Source organism: Boleophthalmus pectinirostris, unplaced genomic scaffold (genome assembly GCF_026225935.1).
Source record: "Boleophthalmus pectinirostris isolate CB_2022bp ecotype Guang Dong unplaced genomic scaffold, ASM2622593v1 HiC_scaffold_18, whole genome shotgun sequence".
Classification (NCBI taxonomy): domain Eukaryota; kingdom Metazoa; phylum Chordata; class Actinopteri; order Gobiiformes; family Gobiidae; genus Boleophthalmus; species Boleophthalmus pectinirostris.
In genome coordinates, this window is record NW_026571133.1 from 23,729,297 (window position 1) to 23,749,779 (window position 20,483).

The following is a 20,483-nucleotide window of genomic DNA, read 5'->3' on the forward strand; positions in this document are numbered from 1 at the left end:
TGGTCTTCGACAAGACTTAAAATCTCATTTAAATTTCTAATTACCCACTGCCTATTGCTAAGTTTGCAGGCGTTTACAAGAAAAAATGCCGTTGATAATGGAAATGTATTGGCATAATGGTCTTTTTATTTAAAAAAAAAAAAAAAAAGCATTTATTTAGGCCTACTTGTGTAAAACCTTATTCCCGGTAAGAGGACATCTTCGGATCTTATTGGATCCCTGTTGTGTTCAGATGTATAGGTTGTATAGCTAAAAATGAAAGTAGGCTACAATCTGTCTGATAATATTACACTAATGTGGCACACACCTTAATTGTTCAAAAAAACAAAACAAAAAACGCTTTATTACATTTTAATCCCAAGTGTCCATTGAAAACGATTTTCTATGCTCTTGGCTCAATAACTGCATAAGTGCTCGTTTTGCAGGACCTTTAAGTTAATACTTCAAGAACAGCCACTATCAACACTACTGGCGCCCTTGGCAAGAGGAGGCTTCAGAGTCCTGTGCCAGGAAGATTTGACCAGTTTAAAATGTTTACTGTGCATATATACTTTAGAGGAAACTTTGCTTATTATAACAACTGAACATTTTCTGAGAGTGCTGGTGAATACAGTCACGTCCATTAAGGCCATCTTTAGCTGGGGTCTTAGGCATTTGGCTTGTTTGCAAACCCCATTGTGGTGGCTTTGGTTAAGAATAATGAAGCTGACCAGTGGTGAGTGGTAAATGTGGACAGGAAGAACAGTGGTTAGCATTGTACACTTGTGTCCAATGCAATTTTGGGGAAAGCTAATAAACAATCCGAGTCAGCGTTTCAGAAGCTTCACAGCTCTAACATTATATTTCTCACGTTACTGACGTTTTGACTTATTTATTGCCTATACAGTCTGGTATTAGTGCGCACCACCAGTGTAATGCATTTTGATTAAAATGTACGTTGTTCTTATATACTAGTATTTATCAACACGTAATTGTGCATATGAAAGCGATAAAAATACAATGAAAAATTTGTATTTAGTAAAGTTTCACATTTTGTCCTAAATATTAGTCAGAAAGGTAAATATTTTGTATTCTCTTTACTCTCTACATTTTTATAACATTCAATTGATTGAGTAAACAAATCAAATATAATTTATGATAATATCCTGTTATAAACCACTTCATTTTATGCAATTACAGAGCCCAGTGCACCAAAGTATTCCTTTACACTTCAGCAGTTAAGTTAACAAAAATAGAAAAACAAAACACAGAGAAACATCCAAATGGTCAGTGTATCAACATGAAATGTCATGCGATTAAATTCAGCATATTGGAGAGAGATCACCACAATAAAACTGTAAATTTACACAACGGTGTTATTACTTGTTACCTACAGTTACATTAATTTCAGTAATTACTTGCAAAGTTCAGGATGTTATTAGCTCATGTAGTGTATTAGCATGCTGCATGTTTTCACTGCATTTGTGAGTCCATGGGACGCTGCACTACACAAAATCTGTTCTGGGTCAAACACACACAAGGGAAAGCATAAAAACAGAACTCGTTACACCAACTGGTCTCTGAGACTTTAGTACCGAATGTTCATTGTCCACAGGCAAGTCGTGCATAATAGCCACTGCTCATACAGAAGAATCATGCTTGTTATAAAAAGATAGCAAAATGAAAGAGAATGACTATTAATATACTGTACAATAGAAATAGTACAACAACAGACCAAATCCAGTACGAAGTTTAACCAAGACTGTAGTGGAAGATAAAGGAGGTTTACGCCCAGGTATGTTGGGCCACTGTGGGATTACTTTAAAAGTCCACCAAGTTTACAAGCCATTGGCAGGAGGTTTGACGATAGTGTTGTTTTCTTGTTTTAGTCCAGTGATGTTACTCAGAGAGAAGAGAGAGCTGGTGTACAGAGGACAGAACAGTCTGCACCCAGCTGATCCTCTCTCTGTCATAACATGCTTATCTTTCCATAGGTTTTCTTTGTTTCCACACAGCACCAATTCATCCTCCTAAAAGCAGAAAGTAGTTGCATGTAGCTGAAAACACCAAAAGCTAATTTGCTTTCTGTGCAATTTATCATGATTAAAACTTTATCAATAATTTAAAACTGTATCAATCAGTTTAAACAACCAATTTAAACAAAGACTGTTTACTTTGTTTTTACATTTACTTTTCATTAAGTCAGTAAACATGCAAAAACAATATTTTGCCATGAAAAACATTTCCATAAATTCACACCCAAATGTCAGCAAAAAAGTTTTAATGGATTAAAATTTTACTGTAATTTAAAATAAAAATTGTTGTTTAATGTCATCACATCAAATCCGTATGTTTTCATGTACATACCTTACCCCTGCATTGGGGCAGCAGGAGCCCCTGAACAGTGGAAGTGGACATTTTGCCACCGGCTGTCCCTGCGGTGCCATACTCGAGTCTCCTCTGATTGGCTGGACCGGGGGCGGCCCTGCCCATCCACAAACTGTGTTAGGCGAATGTAAGCAATGCAGGCAGCGTCATCACCGATGATGTGCACGTGAGGGTTGAGGATGGTGGTGTGAATGGGCTTGTTGTTTTTTGAGAGGACTATGACGGAAAACATAACATGGGCATTATATAAAAAATTAAATTTTCATCAAATAAATGACAATAAAAAACGTACGGTTGTCAAAATAAAATCTGTGAAAGTCCATTCCTTCCACAAGATTGCCCAAACCCTCAGGCTCAAATGAGGTGAGGCCAGGGTCACAAATCTTCCTGTGAATACAAGAAACATGGAATCCTAACATTAAATGTGGACAATATGGATGGAATTAATGGAAGCTGAAACGTCTAAACCAAAGGAACTTGTCCGTTGAAACCCTGTTACAATGAAACACATCTGGATAACTGAGTGATTACTTCTACATTATATGTAATCATTTAAAATTTATCATGAAATCAGAAGTGCTGTGTACATAATGATGTCTGAAATACTATCTTTGATGTTGTTAACAATGTTCACAACATTGTGCCCCTCCCTTACTCAATCTGTTAAGCATTTGTCTAAAGTGTGTGGTATTAAGAGGATAAAATAAGTAATTACTCTTTAATCTTTTAATACAACGATGAAACACATTTATATGGCAGTCAGATTAATGTTTTTTCCAGGTCGATAGCTTTAATGGTTACTTCATACACAAGATCTGCTAAAAATGGCACAAGAAGAAAACATATGAAAAACTCACGCATAGGCCTCGAAGTCTCCATTGTTGACAGCTTCAATAAGCTGCTCTGTGATCTTTATGATTTCCTGTTTGCGAGCTGCAGAAAAATTAGAATGCAGTGACACTGTTCCATCTCATCACATTAAAGGGGTACATGCACAAAAGAGCAAAATAATGTCACTGAAATTAATGGCATGAAATGTTCCAAGATATTAATACAAATGCTGGGGGCTTCCAACTCACCAAAAGCAGTGTAAATATTATCTGCCCTGTCCCTTAACTGTGTCATCTTGAATAAAGTTTACACTACGCTTCAGCACACACATTAAACTACTTCCTTATATTAAGTTTCCTTTCCCTCTGAAAACATACATATAGTAATCCTTACTATATTTACAATAAAAACAGTTGCCATGTCTCCTCTCACCTCCATCCATCTTTCTTCACTGCTTCATTTTGCATGCCAGGCTGCTGTAGCTCATCACTCTATCCTTGTCCCAGCTCAGGATGAGATTTAGCGTGTCCTAGTCGGCTGCTTCCTCCTGACTCTGAGAGGACGGCTTAGTGCTCCCCCATGTCTCCCTTGTGCTCTCCCTGTCCTCTCTCTCTCTATCTTTCTCTCTCTTTCCTCTCTCTCTATTTCTGTTGCTTATTTCCCTACATCTCTCCTTCTCCATTAGAAACCACTCCTAGCTATATGCATATTGTTAATTTGATTTACAAATAAGCAGTCACAAGTCTCATACAGATAGATCTTTATACAAGTAAGTTTTATATAATTTTCAAATTTTGCAACTTTAATATATTACTTGGTTTTGGTCACTGTCCCATATTTGTTTGTTTTTTTTGTTTTGTTTTGTTTGTTTTAGTTTGACCTATAATGCAAAGACTTCAGATGATGCATCATTGCGAGAACTTGAATCATTTTTAGAAACCATCTGCCATTATGAAATCAAAAGCATACATTATTTAGATGTTTCAGAATGTGTATAAATTATGAATACTAAAACATCATCCTTAAGTGAAGCTAACCATAAACCCACAAAATAAATTCATTAGACCTCTTTTCACCTCTTAGTGAAATAAACATTGAGATATGTCTTTCTTACAATGTTAGTTAAATAATCATGCTCATGTTAAATTAACATTTTCACTCGTATACTCTTATTATGATCAACATTGTCAACAAGGTAAATATATCAGTAAACATTTCAGTAATGCTAAATTTATTTATTGCAAATGTATTTTAAATGCATTTATCTGATTTTATAGATTCTGCTCACTATGTGCTTACGAAACATCATTTCTCATAAAAACACATTCATACAGTAAGTGACTGGCACAAGGACCTGGGGGAAGTAAACATGGTCAGAGCAGGGTTCAAGTCACCATCCTTTGTGTTTCTCATCATGATAACTGGTTTGACAATTGCCTGCATAAATAAACCAAAAAACAGGCAGAGCTTAATCTTACCTTTCACGTCCTCATCCTCTATGGTTGTGTTACTGCTGTCTGATGATTCCTGCAAACAAATATGTGGACATCAAAATAATTTTGATAATTTCTGAAGAAAACAGTCACAAAATAAGGCATGCACACACTTTACCTTTTGAACCTTTTATACAAAACTTAACACCACACTTTGGTCAGACTCAGTGACAGCTAATCTGTGAGTGACTCAGCAGCTACACAGAGGCACAATGCATGACCATTTTCCAGCTAGGATGGTCAGTGTGGTAGAACACAAAACATTTAACCACTGTTTCAACAGTTCAGCAGTGGTTAAGAGCTATATAAGGCAAAGTCTTGGATTGTTTAAGCTTTATCGCTGAGCCTCCCATACACATAGGGGCACTATAATACTGTACTGGAGTGGCAGCATCTCACTTTGGATACCATCATGCACACAAAAAAAACAGCACAACAATATACTCAACAAAATACACCTGAAAAGAAAGTTTTAGCAACAAGATTAGAGGCGGGAAAATGGAAGAAATTGAAAGAGTGAGTAGGATGTACCTTGATCCCATCTACTGGGTTATGAATAACAGTAGTCTGAGGCTCCTGGATAATAATGAGAAGTAAAGACAAGAGAGGTGGATATGAATGAGAGCTGCTGACATGGGCATAACCGGGATTATAGTAAAATTGTAAATGTAACACAACATATGCAAGGAACATGGAAAATGTAACAATGAAAGAATACATCTGAAAAGATGAGTACTGCATATAATAGATGAGGGCGACTGAGGTCTCAGGTGATCTTTTTTTTTCCACTTAACCCTATAAAAATAGTATAAAATCTGTGTAGGTTCTTTAAAGCAGTATCTGTTAGTATAAAAAAGATCAGATACATTACAGTAAATGAAGTTGGCAACGGAGATAAAGCATAAACACCAGTATGTGCTTGGTGGGATTCCAGTCAGTAATATTGAGGAATTTTCTGACATGGATGTCAATTACAATATCAAATCTTCAGCATGGCCCATAACATAACCTTAAAAGTGTATTAGCGTTTTTTTTTTTTAATGACACACCTGGGGACAAATTCAGAATGAAGCATGGGCACAAAGAGAGAAAAAAATGACCCACAATTGTATCCATAATCAGGCTGATAATGAAATAAAACCTCCAAATATAAACCCCAGCCACTATCTATATTAACACTATATATATCCATAGGCAACAGTAAAACCACCACAGCAAATTCACCTGCATTGTATAGTATTCACACCCATATCATATGTCAGTTTGGCTTTGCATAAATTTCTGATTTTATTTGCATGATATTTTCAATGCATGTTCCTTCTTCACACTCTACCCTGATGTGTGATTTTATGGACAGAGACAAACAGACACACAGCTGCATACCAGTGCAGCTGACGGGACGTTGCCTTTGGGACTGGTGACTATGCTGTTTCTGGTGCTGTTAGTCTGGGGCTGTGCAGAAAACACAAAGTGCTCTAATTAGTGCTCAGTAATAACAATTAAAAGTGTGGATTCAAAGTGTGATCATTGTAAATGGGAGGTGTAAAAGAAATATATTCACTGTAGAGGATTTTCAATTTCAGAGCAAATTGCAAATTACATTATATTTCACACAAATATGATTCAGCAATGTATAGGTCAGCCAGTGACACATCCTCCACATTTATGAAACAGATGTCAAATTTATGATTGATTGATGATGAGTGTACCAACAAGGCCAGTTACGTCGCCCGGATTGGCATCACCGGGGCCTCACCCTGGAGCCAGGCCTGGGGTGGGTGCTCGCCAGCGAGCGCCTGGTGGCCGAGCCTCCCCCCACGGGGCTCGGCCGGGCTCAGCCCGAAGGAGCGACGTGGGGCCGTCCTCACGTGGGCCCACCACCCGCAGGAGGATCCATATGGGGCCGGTGCAGAGAGATCTGGGCAGCAGTCGACGGCGGGGGCCTCGGCGACCGGATCTCCGGACATGGAGACTAGCTCTGGGGACATGGAATGTCACCTCGCTGGGGGGGAAGGAGCCTGAGCTTGTGCGGGAGGTTGAGCGTTACCGACTAGATATAGTCGGCCTCACCTCCACGCACAGTTTGGGCTCTGGAACCCAACTCCTTGAGAGGGGCTGGACTCTCCATTTCTCTGGCGTTGGCCGCGGGGAGCGGCGGCGGGCTGGTGTGGGCCTGCTCATTGCCCCACAGCTCAGTCGCTGTGTGTTGGAGTTCACCCCGGTGAACGAGAGGGTCGCGTCCCTGCACCTTCGGGTCGGGGACAGGTCTCTCACTGTGGTGTCGGCCTACGGGCCGAACAGCAGTGCAGAGTACCCGGCCTTCTTGGAGTCCTTGGGAGGGGTACTAGACAGTGCACCGACCGGAGACTCCGTTGTTCTCCTGGGGGACTTCAACGCCCACGTGGGCAACGACAGTGACACTTGGAGAGGGGTGATTGGGAGGAACGGCCTCCCCGATCTGGTGTTTTGTTATTGGACTTCTGTGCTAGTCACAGTTTGTCCATAACGAACACCATGTTCGAGCACAAGGGTGCCCATAAGTGCACGTGGCACCAGGACACCCTAGGCCGGAGGTCGATGATCGACTTTGTCGTCGTGTCATCTGATCTCCGGCCGCGTATCTTGGACACTCGGGTGAAGAGAGGGGCTGAGCTGTCAACTGATCACCACCTGGTTGTGAGTTGGGTTCGCTGGCGGAGGAGGAAGCTGGAAAGACCTGGCAGGCTCAAGCGTGTAGTGAGGGTCTGTTGGGAACGTCTGGCAGAGCCCTCTGTCAGAGGGACCTTCAACTCGCACCTCCGGGAGGACTTCTCCCGGATTCCGGGGGAGGCCGGAGATATGGAGTCCGAGTGGGCTTCATTCTCGGCCTCTATTGTCAATGCGGCTGCTCGGAGCTGTGGGCGTAAGGTCTGTGGTGCCTGTCGCGGCGGCAACCCCAGAACCCGGTGGTGGACACCGGAAGTAAGGGATGCTGTCAAGCTGAAGAAGGAGTCCTATCGGGCCTTGCTGGCTCGGAGGACTCCTGAGGCAGCTGACGGGTACCGGCGGGCCAAGCGTGCTGCAGCCCGTGTGGTTGCGGAGGCAAAAACTCGGAGCTGGGAGGAGTTCGGGGAGGCCATGGAGAAGGACTATCAGACGGCCTCAAAAAGATTCTGGCAAACCGTCCGGCGCCTCAGGAGGGGAAAGCAGTTCTTCACCAACACTGTTTACAGTGCGGGGGGAGAGCTGCTGACCTCGACTGGGGACGTTGTCCGGCGGTGGAAGGAATACTTTGAGGATCTCCTCAATCCCACCGTCACGTCCTCCGAGGAAGAGGCCGAGGCTGGGGACTCGGAGGCGGACTCATCCATCACCCTGGCCGAAGTCACTGAGGTGGTTGGCAAGCTCCTTGGTGGCAAGGCTCCGGGTTTGGATGAGATCCGTCCTGAGTACCTGAAGTCTCTGGATGTTGTGGGGCTGTCTTGGCTGACACGCCTCTTCAACATCGCGTGGCGGTCGGGGACAGTACCTCTGGACTGGCAAACCGGGGTGGTGGTCCCTCTGTATAAGAAGGGGGACCGGAGGGTGTGTTCCAACTATAGGGGGATCACACTTCTCAGCCTTCCCGGTAAGGTCTATGCCAGGGTACTGGAGAGGAGAATCCGGCCGATAGTCGAACCTCGGATTCAGGAGGAGCAGTGTGGTTTTCCTGGCCGTGGAACACTGGACCAGCTCTACACTCTCCATAGGGTGCTCGAGGGTTCATGGGAGTTTGCCCAACCAGTCCACATGTGTTCCACATGTGTTTTGTGGATCTGGAGAAGGCATTCGACCGTGTCCCTCGTGGTGTTCTGTGGGGGGTGCTCTGGGAGTATGGGGTCCGGGGCCCTTTGCTAAGGGCTTTCCGGTCCCTGTATGACCGGAGCAGGAGCTGTGTTCGCATTGCCGGCAGTAAGTCAGACCTGTTCCCGGTGCATGTTGGACTCCGCCAGGGCTGCCCTTTGTCACCGGTTCTGTTCATTGTGTTTATGGACAGAATTTCTAGGCGCAGTCAGGGGCCGGAGGGGGTCCGGTTTGGGGACCACAGGATTTCATCTCTGCTGTCTGCGGACGATGTTGTCCTGTTGGCTTCATCGAGCCAGGACCTGCAGTGTGCACTGGGGCGGTTTGCAGCCGAGTGTGAAGCGGCTGGGATGAAGATCAGCTCTTCCAAGTCCGAGGCCATGGTTCTCGACCGGAAAAAGGTGGCTTGCCCTCTCCGGGTGGGTGGGGAGTCTTTGCCTCAAGTGGAGGAGTTCAAGTATCTCGGGGTCTTGTTCACGAGTGAGGGAAGGACGGAACGGGAGATTGACAGGCGGATCGGTGCAGCTTCGGCAGTGATGCGGTCGCTGTATCGGACCGTTGTGGTGAAGAGGGAGCTGAGTCGAAAGGCGAAGCTCTCGATTTACCGGTCAGTCTTCGTTCCTACTCTCACCTATGGTCATGAGCTCTGGGTAGTGACCGAAAGGACGAGATCACGGATACAAGCGCTCGAAATGAGTTTCCTCCGCAGGGTGGCTGGGCGCTCCCTTAGAGAGAGGGTGAGGAGCTCAGTCACACGGGAGGAGCTCGGAGTAGAGCCGCTGCTCCTCCACGTCGAGAGGAGCCAGTTGAGGTGGCTCGGGCATCTGTTCCGGATGCCTCCTGGGCGCCTCCCTCGGGAGGTGTTCCGGGCATGTCCCGCCGGGAGGAGGCCCCGGGGAAGACCCAGGACACGCTGGAGGGACTATGTCTCTCGGCTGGCCTGGGAACGCCTCGGGGTCCCCCCCGGTGGAGCTGGAGGACGTGTCTGGGGTGAAGGAAATCTGGGAGTCCCTGCTTAGGCTGCTGCCCCCGCGACCCGGCCCCGGATAAGCGGACGAAAATGGATGGATGGATGTCAAATTTAAATTGTGTACATCCACTGACAATAATACTACATCACAAACAGATTATAGGAACAGCCAACATGCCTACATACAGTCAACGTGAACACTGTATTTAATAAAAGAGCACACACAGCCAAATACTGCAAGGACCTTGGATCTTGTATATAATTTGATGTGGCTACATTGTTGTGGACACAGAAATACAGTATTTCCTTTCAACTGTGGGCAATGAACTCACAGACATACTGTGCTTTTTCATATATAAATAGTGTAAATTAATAATTATAAACAAACAAACATTTTACTATTATACAAAGCCATTGGCCAGATTTTGGATTTAAAGAGGTGTTCTGAGGAAGCAGAGAGAATTGGGTGCACCAAAGGAGAAAAAGTGATTATGTAAAAACAGATTAATCATCTGTTGGAAAATAATCTGAGATTAGCATCAGAGCACCAAAAGCAATCCTGTGTCCAAATGAGAGTATGCTTGAATCTGAATGTTTAGTTCCTTTCATGAAGAGTTGAACAATTATTTAGATTTAAAGTAGTCAAAAAACTGCTTACAAACATCACATTTAGGACAATGCAGTTATCTGGTGACCTTGGGTTTCATTCAGACATGTTATATAGCACATATATTTAGGATGAGTTCTTCTCTTAAATAGAAAGCACTCTGTTTCAACCTGTGATGCCATGTGGTAATACAGGAAGTGCTCCACTGTGTTTCTAAACTCCATACAGCTTTACTAGAATCATTTGGATCACTTCAACTCAAATGTAAAAAGTCGCAGTTAACTTATAAACTACCACTACATGACAACATGGTGGAACAGAGCAAAATACAACAACAATATGTATGTTTTTGAGGAGGTAATATAATTTTAACTTGGCTTAAAGATCACAATTGTCAATTTTGTGTAATATAGGAACATTAAGTAATAAAGTGCCTTACTATTACAAAGCTTTAGAAGAGCAGAAAACATAAATTAAATATCATCATTAAAAGTAATTGCTGCTAAAAGCTCCAATAACTGCAACTGCAACAACAGTGCTTAACTGTACGACATTATGCATTAACTGATAAACATACATGCAGGTTGTGATTACATGCATAGAGCAGGACCGAAATAAATAAATCAAAACCCGCAAAGAAGAAATAAGAAGGATAAGAAGCAAGTAAAAACACTCTGGATCTTAAAACTCACCTTGACATCAGCCTTTTTATTGAGGAGACTCTTGGCTGCTGCAGAGAGGCAAAATGACACACCCTCAGATGGCAGAGTACACATTATACCAGGTCAGATAATCACACGTTTCTACACCTTGGAGGATTTCATGGATCTATATAAGTTACCATGTTTGCCTCTTAAGGCAATAAGCAAATGTATCTACCTCACACAAAAACCCTACCAACAACACTGAAGAAAACAGATAAATCAACTGGCAACTAACTCTGCATTACATAAGCAGAGGGCATCAGCAATGAGGCAAAAGTCATGATTTACCATTTAATCCCAATACTCTCCCAGGGACACATGCACTGATAGAGCAGGATTAGGGGCAAATGCAGCAGGAAATGGAGAGGCAGGTATATGATAATGAGGCTGTTAATTTCTAGAGCAGGTTGGATTTGATCAAATCACCACCACTAAATTTATTCATGGTTTAAAACTGTAAACACCTCCACCAGATTCAGCTAAAAAAATAACTCTAACTTTAGTAATGGAATAGACTTCTTGCTTTACTTTCAAGATCTTTTCATTTTAAAAGGCACTCTGCACATTTATACCTTTTACTCCCTTGCGCATGGCTTACTATAGAAACAAAATTGTGTCATAATTCCTCTGAGGTGAGAGAACACATCAGATAACAAAAGGAAAAGCCAAAGACATCTGATGGTTAAATCCGCTGTGCTTCAGATGAGAGAAGATCTTACCTTGGCGAAGGTTTCCGTAGCATCAGAAAAAGATTTGGAAAGACAAATTAAAAACAAGATCAGACATTGCAAGCGAAATGTTAATAGTATTTTTTTTTTTTTTAAACAATGTTATAACAATGGCATAATGAAGGAGTAGCACACAGTTGGTACCCGACCCCACCAAAACCAAAAATCAAGTAAAAATCAGAGACACTACTAAAAAGTATTTACAGTAGATATGATTACCTTGTTCAACAATGCCAGCAGTGGTCCCAGCAACTGCACTGACAGCAGCAGGGGCTGTAGTCTGACGTCCCACTTAAAAACAGAAGTACAACAGTTGTGACTTTGCCTTTTGATTTAATGTAGCCATACATGTAACAAGGCTTATTGACTTCAATGCATTCTGTACGAAAGATGACCAAGGACATTCTTTCTATATTTTGTTAGATGGTAAATTTGCATTACTTCTTTCTACATGTAATATATTACATAAGTGTATCTGAAACAGATTCCCTGTCCTCCAGAGAGCTGCACTCACCAGAGAAGTTTCTGGAGACTAGCATAGTGGTCAAAATTGCCCCCTTCACAAAAAAGCAGAGGAGAGCAGATTTTAAATGGTGACCTAAACAATGACCATTAAAATAACACCTCTTTAAACCTTGAGTTTCCTTCTGGCATTAAACTTTTTGAGACACTCGACTGTCTCCTGTCTGTGCATCATAGAGGCCACTGTTGAGCGTTGCTGAAAGTAGAAAAAGAAAAGGAACTAAAAATATGGCATTAGGAACAGAGATATGTGCGCAGTGTGTGAGCAAGAATTGAGTGCACATATATAGCACAGGAGATGACAATGTGTTTGGCAGACATCCTTGAGTTGGATTAACACAACTTTCATATGTATGCGTATATATTTTATATATGTAATCTATATATTTATTCTTTCAGACTAGGACAAGCATGTCTGGGTTAATAAAACAGAAACTCTTGAGCTATGGTTTTGGATCAGACAGCTGAGGACATTTAAATTTGCTTACCCTGTTACTAAAGATCTATTTCTTCTATATTCTGTAGAAGTAAAATTGTTTAATGCTATGTGTAATAGTAGTGTAGTAGTGTAATTTGAAGCAGTTGTTTATAATCATATAAACACTTCTATACACTTACGCAGACCCATGGGTGCTTTAGGGCCTCCTGCGCAGTGATTCTCTTGGCTGGGTTGATAGTCAGCATCTGGTTGATCAGATTTTTAGCTTCTGGTGTCACTGTGTCCCATTCTGGGGAAGGAAACTGCACACACATAGTTATAAACATTTGGCTGTTAATTTCACTCAAAGACTTAAATAGGTTTAACAAAGTGAGTCATATGTAAGCAGCAGCCTTACATCGTAGGCTCCTGCTTTGATTTGCTGGTAGAGTTTGTGTTGATCTTCATCCCAAAATGGAGGGTATCCAACCAAAAGAATATAAAGAATCACACCTACTCAGAACAAAATATATTAAATTGGTGATGATAAAGTGGCGGAGGCATCTGTTTACATTCCAGAAATAAAATAAGGACAAATCCTTACCACATGCCCAAATGTCTACGGGTTTACCATAGGCCTCTTTCCTCAGCACTTCAGGGGACAAGTAACCAGGAGTCCCTGCAAAACCTACACAATTGTGCTTTTCTGTAAGTAGGAAATGTTTATTTTGAAATGCTCATCTTCACATTTCTGCAAATCACATGTTTCTAGTTATACATTGGGCAATATCAGCTAAAATGAGCTTCAGATAACCAGTGTTCAAGAGTCTCAATATTCTCCTGTCTTTCTCAGAAAAAATTATTATATATGACATATTATGAGCATACCAAACCATGCCTGTTGGTCTCCTTGGACTTCAATTGCGAGGCCAAAATCTGCAAGTTTCACTGCAGCATTCTTACACTTGCTCGCCAGGAGGAGGTTTTCAGGCTGAGGAACAAAAGAATGCAAACAAATTTGAGTCCATATACCACTGACTCAACCCATTCAAGTGACCAAATATTTGATTTAACGAGTCGTGGAAGTTTTTATAACTTAATAACTGAATAATGTACGTGTATAACAAGTTGAATGCAGTGCGTGTAATAAAATGTGCCGTAATTTATTGCCCTCTGCTGGCTCCGCAGAATAGTGCAAAGCAGGCAATTATCACTGCAAATATTTTAGAAATAACTAATCCATTGTGGACAGTTTAAGCTGCTGAAAGGTTAAATACTGCTAATTCATCACTATTACACCAAGTATTGGTTTAAGAATGCATCAAATTATAAATTATATTCTGTCAATTAAAAAGGAACAGGAGAAATTTGATATTTTAAACATAAGCTGCACATTACTCACAAGTCTATAACATTATTTTACAATTAGAATTAACAATCAGTCCACTGCACTGCACACTTCTAGTCTGGTAATATTTGACATTATTAGTTCCATAGAAATAAAACTTTTCAGTTTGAAAGTAGTTCAAGTTTATTAAAGGCATGCACAGACATAGGGCTAATGAAACCACAGCAAGCACTCATGCATACTATTATTTACTTCCAGCTCCATGCACAAACATGTGGTTGAAATACTGTTCATTGGACTTACCAACTGTCAGAAGCAAGTACAATAGTCAGACCTAAACACACACATACCAACCACATGACTGCACCAAACACTCTCTTTGGGGGAAACTTACCTTCAGATCTCTGTGTACAACACCCATCTGATGGCAGTGGAGCACAGCTTCCAGGATCTGCTGGATGCAATGACTGCATGCAAACAGTAGGGGGAGCAGGTTAGTCTGAACAACATTCAGCCCCCAACTGTCACATCCATGCAGAGGCAGCAGTGTCTCAATATATGCCTCACATTCACACTGCACATATTTTCCGCAGTCACTAATGTATCCAGCACTCACTCCATACAGTCAGCCCAGTCAGACCTCTCCAATATAAAAGCAAAGGAAGAAGGAACCTTAAAACTTCTGTTTTTGGAAACGTTAGTCAGACAGGCAGCGTAGGAGTACTGCAACTTCATGTAGGAGACACTGTGCCTAACCTATGCTCTGTGTTTGTGTAATTTATTCATCAGAGCTGTTAATGCATGTAACACATTTTTATGTTTTGTTTTCATTCTATAAAATGTACCACACTCTCTCCTATGCACACTTACAGCTCAAAGGAGATTGTCATTTTATGGGAATTATTATTCTATTCTGGACCCTGTAATGAGTGCATAAACAGTCCCCAAAGCAACATCTAAAAAACAGGCATGTGCAGACAGAGACAGACAGCAGGCACAGGCAAGGAAACAGGCAGGAGCACAGAGCAGGACACAGGGGTGAAGAGTGCACAGCAGTGCGAGAATGAGGTACACACACCTTAAGGTCCCTGTGCACTATGTCATGTTGGTGTGTGTAAGACACACTGTCTAGAATCTGATGGATACAGTGACTGCAGAGACACAACAGTACGCATCAGGAGGGATGAGGACAGGAAGCAACAGGACACACTGAGAGGGGCTTGGAAGGGGAGTCAACACTTAGAATGACTTTACAAAATCTATTAGATTGTTATTTTACATTGATCAACTAGACAACCTAGAGAAAAACCATCAGAAATTTCTTGATAAAGTCTATGAAAAAATTAATTAAAGTGGGACACACAATTCATTATTTATTCATCACACTGATTGTCACTGTTTGAACCAAAATAAAAGTTTGGAAAATATGTAATTTTACAGTTAGTAATTATTTTCTAATGTTCTATTTATTTTTGCTCAATCTAAAGCAAAATATTAAAATGCATTTGTATAAAGGAGTGAGAAGTGAAGGATGGATCCTGAGTGCAGATGGAGGATGCATAAAAAACGTCAGTGAGACACGGCTGGACATATATCACGCTGTGCTGTCACGCACCCACACAGAAGCACATACAGAGACACACACAAACACACAGAGTCACACAGGAACATGCACAAAAGCACACACAGACACACACAGAGATGCACACATAAACACAGAGACACACACACAGACAAACACATAGCGACACACGCAGGAACACGCACACACATACACACACACACACACAGAGAGACATACACAGGAACACACACATGAACACACACAGTGGCACACCTATAAACACATGACATGAGAAATAGAAGAGAAAGCTGAGAATGGAACAACAAATGTAAATAATGACTTTAATGACAAAAGGAAAAGAAGTAATCACAAAAAAAAAACATTTTAATGGCACCTTTAGATTGTCTTGTAGTATAACATAGAGACATATAATTTAAGTGCATTATCCTAACAGAGTACCAGAGAAAGACATAAAATATCTCAAAATTTCCCTGCAGTTTTCTGGCTAACAGCACTTAAATAGTTAGACCACCTCATGTAACTTGATGAAATTAATGTCACATTTGACTTTAACTGAGGCTGTTTTCTTTTAAAACACCTGTCCCCTTATCTGTTCTTAGCCTTCATAAACTGCCCACACAGAAATTGATTTATGTCTTTCTTGTGTGGGTGTATGTGATCTTCTGTTTCCATCTGTCTCTAATCTTGCAATCAGGGGAACTGAAGTCGACCTTGATTGTGATTCAGTTCACAGAGCAAAAGCTACATTGAGGTATTTTCCCTCAGTCTTGTGTATGTGCCAGCTCTATGTGTGATTGTTGTGAGATACACATTTTCCTCTCAGCCGACTGCAGAAGGTTGATGACGAGCACGTGATGTGGGATTCACTGGATGTTTACCTGGCATCTGCTTCACTGTAGTACTCTCTAGCAACAATATCTTCGAACAGCTCTCCTCCTGTCACCCTGCGGACCGCAAAGGTGGATGTTAAAAGGGCAAACCGTGTTCAGAACACATTGTCTTTGAGAGGCAGCACACACACAGGCAGGAGGGGGATGTCCTCATTAGGGGGAAACCCCGACTGCAGGATTCACTCTGACTGGGTTGCCATGGAGACTGGCTTCGGTGCGGGGGAGTGAGTGGTGTGTGCATTAAAGATGGAGCCGCAATGAGGAGGTAAAGAGAGGGGGGCAAAGGGGGCTGTTATGTAATGGGGGAACTATCTACAAGTGCAAAGCAATGGAAGACCAAATGAGTAGAGAAAAAGAAAGAGGATGAAGAAGGAAGCAATGTAAAGGAGAGAGATGACGGGGGATGGAGGAGACAAAGAGATAAAGAGAGAAATATCAGGCTCAGACTGGGAGATGGGAGATACATGATTCAGAATTAGCCTGGTGAGGAAGTCCTTTATCCTATCCCGTTCAAATGCAAAAAGGATTACCATCAGGTGTACATTTCTCAGACAAGTTTTTTGCAGATTCCAACTATAGTCACTAATTTGTATCACATGTCTCTATAAGAAGGAGACATTTCCTGCTCTCTCTAATATCCTTATGTCATTCAAAATAAAATCTATAACATCTCTTAATCTAACAAAGATTATAACTTTGTATGCTGATTCAGTATTGTTTTTCCTTTCTTTTTACTTTGAAGATGCTAATTTTGTTTTGATACAAATGGACCGTGCATTTCCCCACCTGTCATTCATGCTCATCAAAACCCCAGGCGAGAAGGCCTGATTCCAGGCTAGATATCTTTGTAAAGTATTGGAAAAGCATGTAGATTTAGCTGGCCTAGCATATTCAAAATAAGTGAAGACAGGGGAAATCTAAAGAAATAAGAAGAGCTGATAAAGCAACTCACAGGTCAAAGAGGAGATAGTGGAAACCCTCCTCTGAGATACTGTCATGGAGGCGAACTGAGCAAAAGCAAGAAAACAGATAATAGATATGTAAGAGAAAATATTACACTGTGTGTGTTGACTTCTCCTTGTGTTAATGTAACAACATTTCTTCCATTAAAGCGATCTTCCTCACTGGTGTGCACCAAATGAATCTGGAACTTCAGGCAGACCCCAACATTTTAACATTAACTGATCTGTTCCTGCAAAAGTATTAAAGGCAACCATCATGACTAGGAGCATTTCATGTATTTATGAATGGATATATTGTGGGAACCAACACTTATTTTACATAATATGTGAAAATCTTGAGTAGGTCATGCATCCTGTTACAGATGCTCTTCCACGGTGCCACTAATAAGCTGTTTACTTCACTGCCATGTAATGACTCTTACCGATGTTTGGATGCTTGAGTAATCTGCAGATTCTTGCCTCTCTCTCCAGCTTCTGATGGTCTGTAACAGTAAAAATAAAATGTTCTCTTAACCTTTGTAATAGACACTGGTTTAATGTTTTCTACTGTAAAATAAAAAAAATGTATTATGCCTTAATTACATCTTAATATAATGTATGGTAAAAGTATCAGTATTGACCCCACTATTGCATTCATACATACATAAACAAACAAAGACATTTCATTTCACTAAAATACATAAGTTGCCTGTTGCGATTATGGACAGTCAAATGGTGTTGGCATTGGCAATGACAAAATCCAATTGATAGTACTTAATGCAACGTTAATACATTTCTTGTAATTATTCCTCATTGTGATAGGATTTATTTTTGGCTGGTGAGTTTGGTACATTTGACACCTCAGTGAAGAGCCTGAGCACAACTAGTGGGAGGCATCATTGGATAACTGGTTCCATTTCCGACACAGACCAACAATGGTGTTTTTAAAACTGAATTTAAATAGATTTTTTGCAAGAAGCACTTTGTTTGGCTATTTTGTTTCTTTGTGATGCCTACAACCAAGCCCATGTAGATATTTTAGCTGTCCTGTAACAGTTGGAAAATTGTATAAATCCTGTCTGTGCTTTTGAAGCTGGGATCATCTGGAATTGTGTTGCAGTGAATAGATTTGAAAATGCATCTGAGTGAAACTGTCATCTGCTGTTCTGAATGGAACAGACGTGGAGGCTTCACACGCTCCTCAAACACTTGCTAAAATATGCTAATATGACTTCAAAACTGGGATGTAAACATAGATAACATAATGAAAATAAATACTCTGATGTCTTTGCTTCCTCTTTTCCCTGAAAATACACAGAGCTGTTGTGCTTGTGGTTTCCTCTCTTACCTCTGGCTGAAAGCTTTTTGGTGTTGATAATTTTTGCAGCATATTCTTGTCCTGTGCAAAGTTTGACACAGCGGCGCACCACAGAAAATGCCCCCCTGGGAAACAGACAGGAGACAGGACCAGAGGAGGGGGTCAAGTGCTGTATAAGCTTTGTCAGCATCACACTAAGCATCTCAGCTATCAGAGTGACATCACTGCTTTCTCCCCTCTTGTTTTTTATTCACTGAGTATTAAGAGACACACGTGAAAGTAAGAGTGCCTCTGCTGTACTTTTGCTCACCAAGGCCAGAGGAGAATTACAAAAATAACCACCTCTGTCAATTCTCAGAGCTAATTTTACCTCACCTTTGTATTGTTGTATCTCTGAACATGCATACACGATAGGGATGAGTAAGCATCACACTGGGGCCCTGTGGCAGGGCAGTGACAGGTGAAGGACCACACTGCTTCTGCTGGGAATGACGGGGCAGTAGTGAAGATAGCCGTTTAAGGTTCTGATCATCATCTTATCCACTGTATGCTCAACGTAATCTGACTTAGGTAACTGATTTTTAATAAACAGGATAACAAATATATTGGGTTGGTTGGTTAACTATTTTGTTTTAGACCCCAGATGCCAACATATACAATTTAATTAAGTACTGAGATAAACCAACAAATGCCATGGCAATGTCAAATTTCACAGTGAACAAAGTGCTGTTTAACTAACAGATGGGGAGGGGAGAACAGGGGATGCTGGCAAATACTTCTCCTAAACACACCCCTCAGTGGCTAATCACAGGCTGTAAACACACATCTGCATATCCCACTCAAATCACAATACAACACTACACAACTAAAGGCTGAAACACAACAAATAATGTGTTATCAGTGTAGACAGCTGCTGTACTTCTTGTTGTCCTTAATTTATCACTGGTCCCCCACAAGTCCATGGGTAGACTAACATCAACTAGGCTATCTTGGCAAATAAGGATCTGTAAGTGAAGGCAGTGAATTTGGACACTGTTCCTGTGAGAGGCAGACATTGCAGAGAATTCCTCAGCCCACGCAAAACCTGATCACACCGCCTATCGTCTCTGCCACTCTATGGAATACATCTATGACCATTTGTGTTAATGGACCAAAACACACATCCTTAAATTAGTGGTAGTCAGATCCATTGTCCACTTCAGCTCTATGCTCCGAAGACATTAAAATGAACAGCTAATGATGAGGCAGCGTATTTCAAACATATCTTCTTGGACATTAGTAGCTAAATGTATCCCAAATTAGCCTTTAGGCGCATACAACACTCTCCACACACATACCAGCACTCATAGATTATAGCGTGACACTGAGACCAATAGTATAGAGTAGCGTTTCTGAGGCAGTCTCTTTAAAAGTGAGGAAAAGCTCCGGTATAAGTTTGCAACCAAGGACTGAAGCATCCTCCTCCAGCATCACGCGTCCAGGCTCAGTAGGTCTGTCTATTTCAGCTTCAACTATCGCAGGCATGCAAAGACACTATAGAAGTCAGAAAGCTTACTTGCCAAGCTCCTCGTACAGCTGATATTCATCTGTGAAACGTGTGCAGGTAGTCGTTGCCATGATGTTTGCCCGGACGGTGCAGCTTTCCGAGTCCAAAATGCGCGGTGTGTCGCTGCGGACAGGGAGACTTCAGATACAGTCCCCGCCCACCTCCGAGCCTCCAGAACCTCCATGAGTGTCTTCTGCAGCCTCCAACACGTACTGGTGACTGCGGCCGGCTGTGCTGAGCTTAAAAGTATTTTATTATTATTATTATTATTATTATTACTATTATTATTAAAGTGGTGGTAAGGACTATGGTGGCGAGAATTCGTTTTTAGTTAACGTTGAAATGCCATGTCTTGCCTTAAGCATTCAAGCTGTTACTCATCAAGAGCACTGG

General features: G+C 41.6%; 1 protein-coding gene across 6 annotated transcripts; it reads right to left on the reverse strand.

Annotated features, from left to right (window-relative positions):
* Positions 1–189: 189 nt before the first annotated feature.
* LOC110166699 (calcium/calmodulin-dependent protein kinase type II subunit beta) lies at positions 190–20,349 on the reverse strand. Of its 6 annotated transcripts, none has more exons than XM_020931988.2 (21): positions 20,100–20,349; positions 18,575–18,669; positions 17,670–17,729; positions 17,238–17,292; positions 16,274–16,339; positions 14,205–14,277; positions 13,351–13,453; positions 13,067–13,150; positions 12,881–12,975; positions 12,663–12,785; positions 12,157–12,240; positions 12,037–12,079; positions 11,742–11,813; positions 10,783–10,817; positions 6,075–6,143; positions 5,223–5,267; positions 4,677–4,725; positions 3,225–3,300; positions 2,660–2,754; positions 2,347–2,583; positions 190–2,009 (listed from the first exon to the last, which is right to left on the reverse strand). In XM_020931988.2, exons 1-20 carry the CDS (start codon positions 20,159–20,161, stop codon positions 2,348–2,350), a joined length of 1,620 nt encoding a protein of 539 aa, XP_020787647.1. In that variant the 5' UTR covers positions 20,162–20,349; the 3' UTR covers positions 190–2,009; position 2,347. The 6 variants fall into 6 exon arrangements, with proteins under 6 accessions (XP_020787647.1, XP_055009566.1, XP_055009567.1 ...); XM_055153591.1 differs by having other exon boundaries at positions 3,225–3,336; XM_055153592.1 differs by having other exon boundaries at positions 10,783–10,820.
* Between the last annotated feature and the right edge of the window lie 134 nt (positions 20,350–20,483).

Coding starts and splice junctions, on each gene's coding strand:
- LOC110166699 (XM_055153590.1), bottom strand. CDS start 20,161: ATGGCAACGACTACCTGCACACGTTTCACAGATGAATATCAGCTGTAC. Junction 16,340..17,237: donor CACTATCTCCTCTTTGACCT/GTGAGTTGCTTT, acceptor TGCGGTCCGCAG/GGTGACAGGAGGAGAGCTGT. Junction 12,786..12,880: donor TCAAAGCAGGAGCCTACGAT/GTAAGGCTGCTG, acceptor ATGTGTGTGCAG/TTTCCTTCCCCAGAATGGGA.